The following is a 12,164-nucleotide window of genomic DNA, read 5'->3' as shown; positions in this document are numbered from 1 at the left end:
TATCTTTGGGCAAATGCTATGAACTGATTAAGATCTTTCATTCCAGTGAAACTGAAACCGCTGTTCTATGAAAACAGGAGCACTATGGATATACCAGGTACGTTATCAAAGACAACATTCTCACGTAAGCAAAGTACAGAATTCACATTACTGGTGACAAGTACACTACCTCTCCTGGAATCTGCAGTACCATGCTATTATCTCTCAGTCAGGACATGAATGACTATGCACAAGAATCACTGCAGTCAACTCTCTGTCTTCCTGAAGCATCTTTCTCAAAGAGCTTTCACCACACCATTCTGGTTGTCTGACAGGCTAGATATTTCATCTAGTTTTTCCTAAAAATAAGGCTTCCAGACAGTGGTCAAACAGTAGCTATGAACCACTTAAAATGATAAAGAGCCCTAAACCAGCCCAGATTAGTGAAATTAGAAAAGGCCACTTCCGTTCTGTGACAACGATTTTACAAAGAGTTTGAGGACAACTGGCTGCACTTCTCCAGTTTAAGGATTCCTATTTTACAGGCCATGCAATTCCTGTAACCTAAAACTATACAACAAAATTCTGCCCTTTGTACTTACCCTTCTCTTTGGTATTCCTCATCCAGGTTTGACAAAAGCTGGGACCCAGCCACAGACAGATCAAGTGCAGCTAAAGGTAGATCTCGATAAGCAAAATTAACAAGCTGCACAGGAGCAATGCTTTTGGTCTCTTCTTCCACTTGTTGGGAAATGATCTCAACTTCTGAAACACCACCTTCAATTGTAGGCCTGAAAATGTAATAAACACATGTATGCACATACAGAAATAGAAACATATAAATGAGCAAGCAAGTAAAAGTAAGTTAGAGACAAGTACTTCACAGAATCTGAAAGAGCCAGCAACTTAAAAAGCCTTTGCAAGGTCATTGACAGAGGTGTCATCACTGAGGAGACACATCAAATGTCTCCAAACTTTCGTAGATCTCACTGTGATCAACAGAAACCTCACAAAGCAGAACAGCATTTCACTCTGCTGAATCTGCTTCAAAAGCACTAAATATAAATGGCTGTGTTATAAACAAACAAATACAGAAAAAATGCATGAACCCAAAAAGAAAATATTTATGCAAAACAGAAAGAAGGCATGTAACTATGCCAACGAAAGACTCACTGCTTTATAAGTTAGATCGGTGAGCAATGAGCAGCTAGGCTTAATAATTATTATATCCTAATCAATTGTTAATCAACAGATGCAGTTTGACCCGTCTTCCACTGTAGATTTGAACACTGATCCAAATAGTTTTGATGGATGGCAGCTTTGTTACATTTAACTAGAAAGGATCATTCTGTTACAAGTTATTTCAACATAGTTCTGAAAGGGAACAATGATTCAGAAGAATTATGGCCTCCTCCATAAAGATTATCTTAACTAACCTTATGTACAGCTTCTAAATCTGATCATGTATTCTTATAGCAGCCCACTAACACTACTGGAAACTCCCCGCAGGTAAAAACAGTCTGACGACATGTGTCTCCCACATTTCTAACAAGACACTACTTCTGCAGGAGCTTTGTCAGTCACCATTACTCAGTGCATGCACAGGATGACTTGGCTGTAGGACACATCTTGCATGGCAAAGGCTGATCTTTGCAGCACCTAGCAAAGCTGCCTTCCCTGTTTGATTCCAAGTAGGTGAAAACACAAACTTCTCCAGCTGCCTTCCAGGGGAGCCTGGTAACTTTGGAAGAAATCTCAGGCTACTATCAGAGGTTTTTGACAGGTGTGAAGATACTCTTTTTCCATAGGGATGTAGTTTAAAAGTTCTTAGCACGTTGTGTTATTTGACTGCAAAAATTACATTGGTGTTTTTATTTTAAAGAAGCTTATTAAAATCTTCCAGCAATTTAAGCAACCCAATTAGCAGTTCCTTCCCCCCCACCCCCCCCCAGAAAATAAGAGAATGCTTTAGAAGATGACTTAACTGGTGTGTCTTGTATACTATTTAAGGATGTGGGTGAAGGAACTAAAATTCTATGTTGAAAGTTTCCATTGGTCAGAGTCTCACCATTAGCCTAATTCTTTCAGATGGAAGACATTGCTCTTAAATTAAAAGGAAACAACTGCTGCCAGAATTACCCAAGAAAGTAAAATGCTCTTATATGTAGAGTATTTGGCAGGGAAAGGCTGCAGCTGTGTCATACTGTGGCAGAAAGTGGAGGTAAAAGGAAGTACTATTTGAACAACCTAAAGGCTTTTATTTTATTCATGTGTAACTAATAATGGAAAGTAATGAGATTCTTTAATTTCCAACAGAACTGTATTCCTCTGTAAACAATCTGAAATCAGAAAACCAGAGGTAAAAGCTAATTTTAGCAAGTATTTTCTTTGATTTTCACCTTCAGTGCCATCCTGTGGACATTTACCTTTATAAGCGCAAGCTGATTCAGTTTTGCATGAAAGAGCATACAATGAGCCAATTTCCAGTATTATAAAGGAAAAGAGGAAATTGGTCAGTGCAACCTTCCCTTTCCCAACAGTATTGAGTTTCTCTATTCTTAGACAGACTAAATGACAGATACAGTCTGATTTCATTGAAAAGAAAAACAAACAGGCTAGTGTTGGCAGACAGCTTTGGTGGCAGAAAAAAAAGATAAACAGATCTGAAAATAATACAACATTCTAGTTTTCAGCCACTGCTGTTAGTAACACATCAGACATGATTACAGCATCATTAATGTATTTTTTGCTAATTCACACTCTTTAGACAAATATAAAACCTTGAAGTCACATCATTCTCCAGGCAGCAGCCTGTTCCCTTTCATTTAAAGTAAGTTGTATCACATGGTACTTACTGAGGATTGGTCATGTTGGAGGATGCAACCAAATCAGCAGTGGTTCCAATATTTAACTACTTCCAGCTGCTCTGCATGAAAGTTCTAGCTTTGCAAGATTAGGTCTCTGCAGAAGCAAAACAAAGTTATCTAAAACACAGCTGAAAGGAATCCAAAGGGCTACACTGACTTCTGTTGTTATGTTGAAGTGTGTCTAATAGTTTAATTCCCCCCCATGATTGTTTCCAATGTGTTTTTATTCCAGGTTAATTCCTCCATATGGAAGGAATGCTGTAAAGTTACAGCACATTTACTTTTACACAAACATATACATAACTCCATAAGAACATAGGTCTTGTTTTAAACCACTAGATTGTTGAGGAAGATAAATAACTAAGATCAGAGGGTATAGAGGATTTTCAAAGAAAGCTCATGGCTTCAGGACTGCGAATTCTACTGGAAGCCAATTTTATACATTATAGAGATGAGTATTAACTTTGCCAATGAAGTTCGGGGGTTTGTTCTCCATTTTCCAGTTTGCACTGTTCCTAACTCCCTTTGCTACCTTAGGAAATCTCTTCCAAAAATTAATTCATGTTGTAAAACATTCTAGATGGGCTGTTATCAGGATAGCATTTTGATCAACAAAACCCAGTAACACATTTGGAAAAGGCAAAATCTCCACTTGTGCTGTACCTGGAGCAATGCATGGCCACCAGAGAAGAGGACAAGCCTGTGAGAATGAAACCTACTGATACACAGGTTTTGGTAGCAGGAAAAATGAGGAATACCACACAACAAACAAAAACTCTTAAAAATCATGAGAGACTTCGTGAAGCTACTGTGAAGAGTATACAATAAACAATTTTTAAAAGCAACATTAAAAACAGACTCTTACTTTGGTCAAACAGAAATAAACATTGGCAAATTAGAATTACTTTCAGTAACACCAATGATCATGAAAAAAGCTCTTATACTAAACTTTATACTAGAATCACAGGCTGAATTGTTAGTAATTTACAGTGGAGACATACAAATGTAACTACAATAAGATCCTTAACAATCACTTGATACAAAGAAATAAAATTGAACTTACATCTTTTGTAGAGCCATTTCCAAGGCTTTATTTCATGTTTTGTAATTTTACAAAAACGTTAAATGTAGCCAATGCATTTTCACATTTTCCATACAATGTGCCTGGGTATGCAAGAAGAAAAGTTCTACACTGTGATCACCCTCCTCAGGTAGATAAGTCAGCCAAACGCAATTTAATTATTCATATGAAGAGGACAACTTTAAAACAAAAGACTACACATACTTTAGAAATACACACACCCTCCCTTCATTTACAACCTTGTAATATTTCTAAAGACAGAGTAAGAAGCAAACATTTTACAGATGAAGCTTTGCTAATACAGCAGAAACTTGATTTGATATCCATTCAAGTATCAGTGGGAGTCTATTCCCTGGCCTTTGTACTTCTTAAATTATTTTATTTACTATATCCCTAAGGGGGCAAAATACTAAAACATTTGCCTAAAATTATGAATATTTATATCACAAAGAATTTTCTGATAGCAATTGTTACACCTACCAGTACAACAAAAATAAAATATAAGACTCAGGCTTGTTTTGCAATGTTAGCTCCCTAATATCTCATTTTGAGTTGACATTTTTACAACACGAAAAACCCCCAAACCATTTTGAATGAAAAATTTTACCCAAACCAATTGTTCTAAGCACTCAGCATGAGAAAATGGTCAAGGCATGAGGTACTGTGCACCTGTCTTGTGAGACTGAGGAAGTGGAGAATCCTGCTCTAATCCTGCATTTGAAGGCCTGGAGAATAAAAGGTACATGGGGATACAGCTGCTTTAAGAAATGGGAATAAGACTGATGGAAACTGGCCTTAGAAGACAGGCTGGCAAATGTACATATGGAAGCTTCTTAACCTAGTAAAAACCTCACCATTTATTTGGGAGACAGCACAGCGCTGGTAACCACTACCTCCCTCCCAAAGGGGGCTAAGAAAACGAAACAGTGACAAAAAATATACATCTACATTTTAAGAAATCTTATTTTTTAGATTAATCCTAAGATTCTGAGGAAACAGGCCAGCAACACAGGACATAAATATTAAATATCTGTCCATCCAGAATAGAGATTCCTTTTTCCCCAAAGCTGGAAGTACATTCACAACCATACAGAATTGTATTTTACAACTCAGCTGGTGCTCTGAATCAGATGTGACCAGTGGCAGCAGCAATAATCAGGCCAGCTCCCTCCTACTGGAGCTGGCAGCTCTACAGGTAAAGTTTGCTCACCCTGGGGCTGAAGGAGCTGCTGGCAGGAGGGCAGCAGCTCTTCCCACAGTGCTGACAGCTCCCCAGGGAGCAGAGTCCAGCTCGCCACAGCTGCAGGGATCGCTACCATGACACAAGGAGTTCATGGGGTGAGACGAGCGACACTGAGACACCTGCAAGGAGAGACAGAGACTCAACTCTCCAAAAGACTCACTGCAACCTTCCTGGAAGAAAAAGGGGCAAAACGTGAGTAATCTCTGGTAAAAATGACTAATGTATTAGCTGGACTAATGAACTGAAGAGAGAAGTAGAGTTAGTAAGTGCAACAAGAGGATGAAAAAGATGTAATAGGTTGTGTATGTCTATCTCCTAAATCGATCACGGTGATTCATGCTTCTTTCCAGGCTTTATGCAAGCAACAGAAAGGTCTTCACGTACACTGGTATTCTGCAAAAACGTATTTTTTACCATCCACTCCACCTCATCTGTCTGTTTCTAACTCCCTTAAAAAACCCACATTTTATAGCAACATAAGCCTATGTTATGCAACTTTCCCATGAAACTTGTGCAACTGAATGGTTTTTAAAGGCAGCAGGGATCAGCAGGGAGATTTTATTCTTTTAAACTTATCTGTTACTTACATTCCTATAGGATTTTACTGTAGGTAAAGTGGAATGATGTTGCTCTTCTCCCTGCCAACAGATAGGTAGAGAGCAACTTTTGGGTATTCCATTTGTCACCTGAGTGGAAATTTTTCCATACAGCCCTTTCCCCACCTAACACACTCAATGTTCAGTAGGGAAAAAAGCCTCATAGTCTAATCTGATGGAACAACTAACAGGTCCAGGGTTTTTGGCTTTTTCCCCTTTTGGTAGAATTGAGAGCAGGCAGCACACAGGACATGCTGAGCTGCCACGTGAGCATGCGCAATGCCAATTACGTGAAAATTCAGCAATTCCATTTCTTCCATGGCGTGTTTTCCGGGTGAGATGGCTGTAGAAGGAGCACAGTTTCCAAAGTCTAACAGAAACAGTTTAGAAAGGAGATATGACAGAAAAGAAAGAATTGTCCTACTAGTTTCTAGTGCAAGCTCTCAAGCAGTATAACAACCAGAAAATTCACTGGACTAAATGACTGACATCTTGTATGTACCAAGAGGACAGTGCAATCTCATGGGAAGAGTGTAAGTTTGCAGACTGGTAGCCCAGCTCAAAACACATGGGATCACAGTTCAAATCTCAGCCAAGCTGATTCAGCTCTTCACTCCTCTGCAGCAGCTGAGGGAAGTTGTAATCCATTCAATGAGCCCTTTCTGAGGCAAGACCTTCAAAACGCATCAAAGTGCTGTCCTTGCCTCCCAAGCCCTTCAGCTTTCCTCTGTTCTCTGCACCTTTGCTACACATGCCAGTGCTCCCCAAGGCTTCTGCAAGGTGCCCTTGGGTTGATCATGACTTTTTCACCCTCTCCCCACAGGGGCATGGCAAGCACCTGCTTACAGCTCCTGGCTCGTGCAGGCTGGGCACTGGGATCACGCGCTGCACTTGTGCAAAGGCTCGTGCTGTTGTCCCTGCCCAGCACACATCCTGCCCAAGTTAATTTGTTAATGTTTAGATCAACCTTCTATTGTCAGTCACCACACCTTTGCTGGAGCTTGTTAATATGAGATAAAGTCCAGCTGAAGCAACAAGAAGCAGAGAACGGAGTTTGGAAAATTCATGCTAAAGCACAGCACATGGTGTACACACACTCTAAGCTAAAACAAAACAAAACTCCAAGAGCAAACTTAAAAAAAAAATAAATCCATACTCCACTGGTGCCCAAAAATGGCTTTTAGCATCGATTTAAGCACAGTCTTACAAAATATGTGTCACAATGTAGTGGGCCCAATTGGGGGTGGGGAGTAGGAAGATGATTTAATTTAAGCCTTTTGCACCAAAGTCCCTACTAACTTGTACCCTATTCAGCTCAGCTGAAGTCAAGACAACATGATTCAGAGCTGTTTGCTGCACTTGCTCATGTTCTGAGGCGTATTATCATGAAGCTGTAAGCTCCTCTACCAAATTCAGATGCTAACTGAAGTACTCAAGTTTGTGCCCTTACAAGGTAGCTACAAAACCAAATTCTGACATGTTCTAACTCAAAATTCTTCCACACAGTGCCCCAACAGCAGCTTAAGGCACCTGGACAGGCTCAGAGCTTGCATTCAAAGGAAATGCCACAGGCCTCACCTGAGGAGACACCACTGTGGCTGCAATGTGGGGTTTTGGTGTTCTCACCCAGCTCTGGCTCCTTCCCCTGCCCACACCCAATCCGTTAAAAAAAAAAGCAAAAAAAAAAGCAGGATGTCTTCCTTGATACAGGTCATAGTACAGATCCAAAAATAGTTGTGTCAGCAAAAGTGAGAGTGCAGGGCAAGGCATTGTGCACAGCCACAGAAACGAACCAGACAGAGCAGAAACACTTTAGATCAGAAATACTTAAGGATGATGTGCAGAGCCCTGGCCATTGGCAATATTCAACTGGAGAAAATACCCAACATGAAAACACCAAAGCAACTGGAGAAGGGGTGCAAAGGAAGAAGGCTTCTGTGGGGGGGCTTTCTTCTGTGTCACACTGGAGCTTTTTAATCTGAATCTAGTCCACATCAGGAAACAGAATTTTGCTTCCTTTGTGTAAACATAAGTTAGTTATGTTCTTACTTCGGTCTATAAATTAAAAGCCTTATATAATCTAAAGTGCAAATGCAAATGCTGGCTACTTGTGTGCCAGCTGGGGAGTCCTAAGGAGGTCAGGGAGCTATTCAGAAAAACAGTAAGAAAAGGAATAATCTGAAATAAGAGAAATAAGAGTAGGGGAAACACCTAAACAGATATTACCCCAGATGCTTTCAAAGAGAAAGGGCAAGGGTACGTTTAGCTCTTGTGAATTAGCCCAGCCAAGTTTTTTTGGTGATTAACACTGTGGATATCATCCTGAGGATCAGCATGAACCTGACGTGATCACTCATCATTACTACTGCAAGTTGCATTTCTCTAAGGACTGAAGTTCCCAGGCTTCCTGGGATCACGGTTGTTTTAGTCCTGAGAATTTTAATTAACTCCAATCACCTGCATTTAGAAAGCTTTATTGGTCATGTATGCCAAAACTTTTCCTTCAGAAATCCAGCTTATACTTCTGAAGGGGAAAGCCTAACAAATCTGCAGAACTGGTCTCAGCATTTCCTTGCTTTGCTTCAGGTTAAAAAAAATTGGTTTTTCTTTTTTCGCCAACAGGAAAAAATCACAGTTCATGATACCTAAAAAAATTTCTTTTGATTAAACTGACCCTCCCTAGTGCCTTATTTAAGACAAGAGTTTAATGAAGCATTAGATTTGTAAAAAAAAATTATGAATGCAAAGATGCCACACAGAAAACAAACAACAAATTATCTTCCTTAATTTTTAACACAAAAAAGGCAAAAGAGATGGAGCTTTTTATTTCACATAAGAAGGGACGTTGAATTTTGCATCTTTTTCATGGAGGGATGGACAGCAAAGTTTTTAAATATACCATATCAAAAAAAGAAAAACAAAAAGAAAAAGAAAAATACCCTCCATCACAGGAAAGGCATTTAGATTGGGGGAAAAAAAGAAAAGGCATTCACAAATTAGGAAATGGCAGATTTGCACTTGCTCATGCAGTCATAATTCTATCCCCTTGTGGAATCATCCTGTATGCTGAAATTAAGCAGAACGCTGTTTGAGAGAAAAAAGAGCATGTAATCATGTAACTAAAGACTCTCATTATTCCTAAGTGTAACTAAGTGTAACTCGTGCTTTCTAGAGAGAAGTTTAGGTGGGCCAAAAAAGAGAAAAATTATATTGCACACAATTATAATAATCTTTCCACAAGCGCAACATGATCATTGGCTGAATCCTGAACATTTCAGTACTTCGAATCTCGACTACAGAACAAGTAACAGTAGCTGGAAGAAAGCCTTTAGAGGAGGACTAATCCAAAACAAACTCTGAGGAGAACCCAGTCAAGCCCACTCTCTTCCAGGGAGCTTGCAGGTGTGCAGTACATGGTACTTCCAGACTGAAAGAAACAGGGGGAGTTTTGGAAGATTATAAAAAGATTCTGCTCATGCTCCTTCCTTCTGCTTCACACAGAAACTGGGGAAGGAGGGCAGGGGTTGTGTAGCAGGTCTCCAGACAGGTTCTGTGACCTGTAAATACTCCAGCATGAATATGCTTTCAACACAAGAACTGCCCCCCAGCTCCTCTGGGCTCTCACTCAGTTCATGCTACACTCTGCATATTAGCACTGCTGGAATTCATGGTTCTCCTATACTCCCAACATTTTCCAGAAAAGGCATAGGTCTGGCAGACACTGCAGCAATCCACAATGTTGCTGATTTTCAAGATGCCATGGGGCCAAGAAAAGGTATTCTCTGCACTGAGGGCCTTCTGCTTGAGGAATTTTAATACTATGGCAAATAATGGGAGCAATATGGGTCTCAAAAATGTGCAAAACCTGCTCATCTACAAAGGCTATCCAAATAGCAAGTTTGCTCTTAGCTCCTCAATAAATAACAGGCATTCATTCAGCCAGAAGATCATTCATTTGATCTCTTTCTCTGGAGTTATTCCAAGTGTGCCATTTCCCTTTCCATTTTACAAACCACTCTCATTTAGCTGTAATAAATTGGTGATCCCAACAGTTATCTATAGTTTCTGCATGTGGCAGAGAAAGCACCCCCACCACATGGTCCTTGAGTCCAGACTACAAACAAAACAGAGCAATCACAGAGCTAAAAGGTCCCTTTACAGATTTCTCTGGTCTTCAAACTTTGGGCCTCCTTAGTAAAGGAGAGCCCAAAAGCAGACTTAGTGTTTCCCAGCAGGATTAGGCATAGGGCTGGCAGATTACACCATTTCACTGCATGCCTGAACATCTCCTGCTCTGCTCAGGCTGCAGCTGCTGCTGTGGGACCTTGGCTGGAATGTGAGGTCAGAGCTGCACACACAGAGCAGCACCTGGGCCAGACAGAGCTCCCAGGGAGATGATCCTTCTTTCCAGCATAGCACAAGGACACCAACAGGGACCATGGCCTTGGATAAATGGCTCCGGCAGGATGCCCTGTGGATGCTGCTTCTGGGCTCACTGTTGGGAAGCTCAGGGTTAGTTTGCTTTTGCAAAGTGCCACTGCACATGCTGATAGGAAAGAGCCTGGCATCAACAGCTCCACTGGACTGAAAACATCTGCCTTTTTCTGGTCCGGGAAACTAAATGACTGTGAGCTCAGTCAGCATATAGTCAGAAGATCGTTTGGACGAATTTCATAATGCAGGCATTCCCCCCCAACCCATGATTTTTGTGTCACAAATTTTCTCAAAAGAAAAAAAAAACCAAAACAAACAAAAAAAGACCAAAAACCAGAAAAACCCCCTCAAAAAACCCCACCAAATCCCCCTCAATTCTCCCCTGGATTACATATTAAAATATTAAGCTTGAAACCCAAAGTTGCATTTATATGTGCTTGGGTAACAGTAACTGCATTTCTGAATATTAAATGTTTGGAGATGACCCTAACCTAGTCAAGTTGTATTAAACCAAATTACTACTATTGGAAGCAAATCAAGTACCAATTTAGTTTCAAAGAAGTTTGGTTTTCTTTCATCTGTCCAGAGTCAAGCCCTGGACGTTGCTTTTTAGCACTCTTTTTCCTGCTCCCTGGAGCTGCAGTAAAAAGTCACAGCCAGAAACCTGCAGCCACATCTTTTTGTTTTCAAGCCAAGCAAGATTGGTCCGGCCACTCTTTAGGATAGTGAAGAAGAAAAAGATACACTTTTGAACATGCTAGAATGAATGTTTTTAGGTCTATATAGATACTTGGCAGGTCATCTCTGATTAGATTTGAGTTTATCACACATGAATGCAATTTTTGCAGTCTGCTAATGGTTTTTGAGGTAAGAACAGAAGTCCATTTGAATCCAACAGCAAATTTTATTTGGACAGAGCTGGAATTTCACTCAGGCTTTTAACAACAGCAGCAGAGGAACACAAATCCTTGAGACACCCTGAGTATGATGCATGCATCGGTTTGGGGGGTGACACTGGCAAACTGCCTTAGTCATGTGGAAGTAGTAGTGTCTGTCACCACCTGTCACGAAAATGCTCCACACTCACTACATTTTACTTTTCATCCACCATATCTGCTGCCCATCTTAATTGGAGGTTAACTTTCCAATAAATTCAAGCCTGTGTTTCTGACCATACCCTTTGATTAACGTAACTTTCAAATTGCCTTTCAGCCATTAGCCTTCCACCTTAAGACTCTTCCTCAAGCTATTAATTTTAATTTTCAGATCCTGGGCTTAATGGATTCTGAAGTGAAAAGGCCTTAAAAAATTTTAAAAGTATTCTCTAGTTTTCTAGAGGAGCTAATGTCAACCAATATACAAACAATTCACAACACTACAATAAGAATGGGGGAAAGTACAGAGAAAATCTCAGAAGAAATTTCTGGCATTTATTTAATCTCTTGAACCTGAGGATTTCAATGCATCTTGCCAATTAAAGCTCTGTGAGGCCCATAACTATTATGTTTCTATCTAGGAAGGAGATGGAGAAGTAAATTCTTTAGACCAATTCTGTCTCTCACATAATCACCAGTACAGAACCAAAACACACCTAACTAGACTGGTACTAAATCCAATTATTAGACAAGTCAAAACCAGCATCTGGAACTAAAGATTTCATTCTAAGAACCAATTATATTACAAATATATTTTTGAGAAATACATGTTTTGTCATTCCTGGAAAGTATTATGGGCAACCTTCCAAACAAAATGCAATAAATTTATATGAATTTATGGTTTTACTGTGCATCTCAAAAGCAAGTATATAATAATTAGCCCACTGATGTGAAATTTATTGCTCTTCTCTCGGACAGTGTTATGCTTTGTAATTCAGCTTTTGGAAACAAATGGCCCAGCTGTTTTGAATACAAATTTACAAACAGTTGCAGCATTTAATCCTGGTGATATATGCAGGGTAGACTTCA

General features: G+C 39.9%; 1 protein-coding gene across 5 annotated transcripts in view; it reads right to left on the bottom strand.

Annotated features, from left to right (window-relative positions):
• Window positions 1-12,164, bottom strand: part of TMEM266 (transmembrane protein 266) — an 84,893-nt gene that overhangs the window by 54,714 nt on the left and 18,015 nt on the right. For 2 of the 5 annotated variants that reach the window (XM_085070933.1, XM_085070935.1), the window contains exons 2-5: window positions 5,138-5,340; window positions 3,910-4,010; window positions 2,835-2,940; window positions 582-770 (exon numbers count right to left, since the gene is read on the bottom strand). In XM_085070933.1, the coding sequence (XP_084927059.1) occupies window positions 582-770; window positions 2,835-2,848 (203 nt within the window). In that variant the 5' untranslated portion in view covers window positions 2,849-2,940; window positions 3,910-4,010; window positions 5,138-5,340. Of the gene's footprint in view, window positions 1-581; window positions 771-2,834; window positions 2,941-3,909; window positions 4,011-5,137; window positions 5,362-12,164 lie in introns of those variants that run through there. The other 3 variants (XM_085070936.1, XM_085070934.1, XM_085070937.1) reach the window with 3 other exon arrangements.

The sequence above is a fragment of the Lichenostomus cassidix genome, chromosome 10 (assembly GCF_008360975.1).
Source record: "Lichenostomus cassidix isolate B80296 chromosome 10, HeHo_3.0, whole genome shotgun sequence".
Lineage (NCBI taxonomy): Eukaryota > Metazoa > Chordata > Aves > Passeriformes > Meliphagidae > Lichenostomus > Lichenostomus cassidix.
Note: the sequence above shows the minus strand (reverse complement) of the source record. Positions and strands in the feature narration are given on the sequence as shown.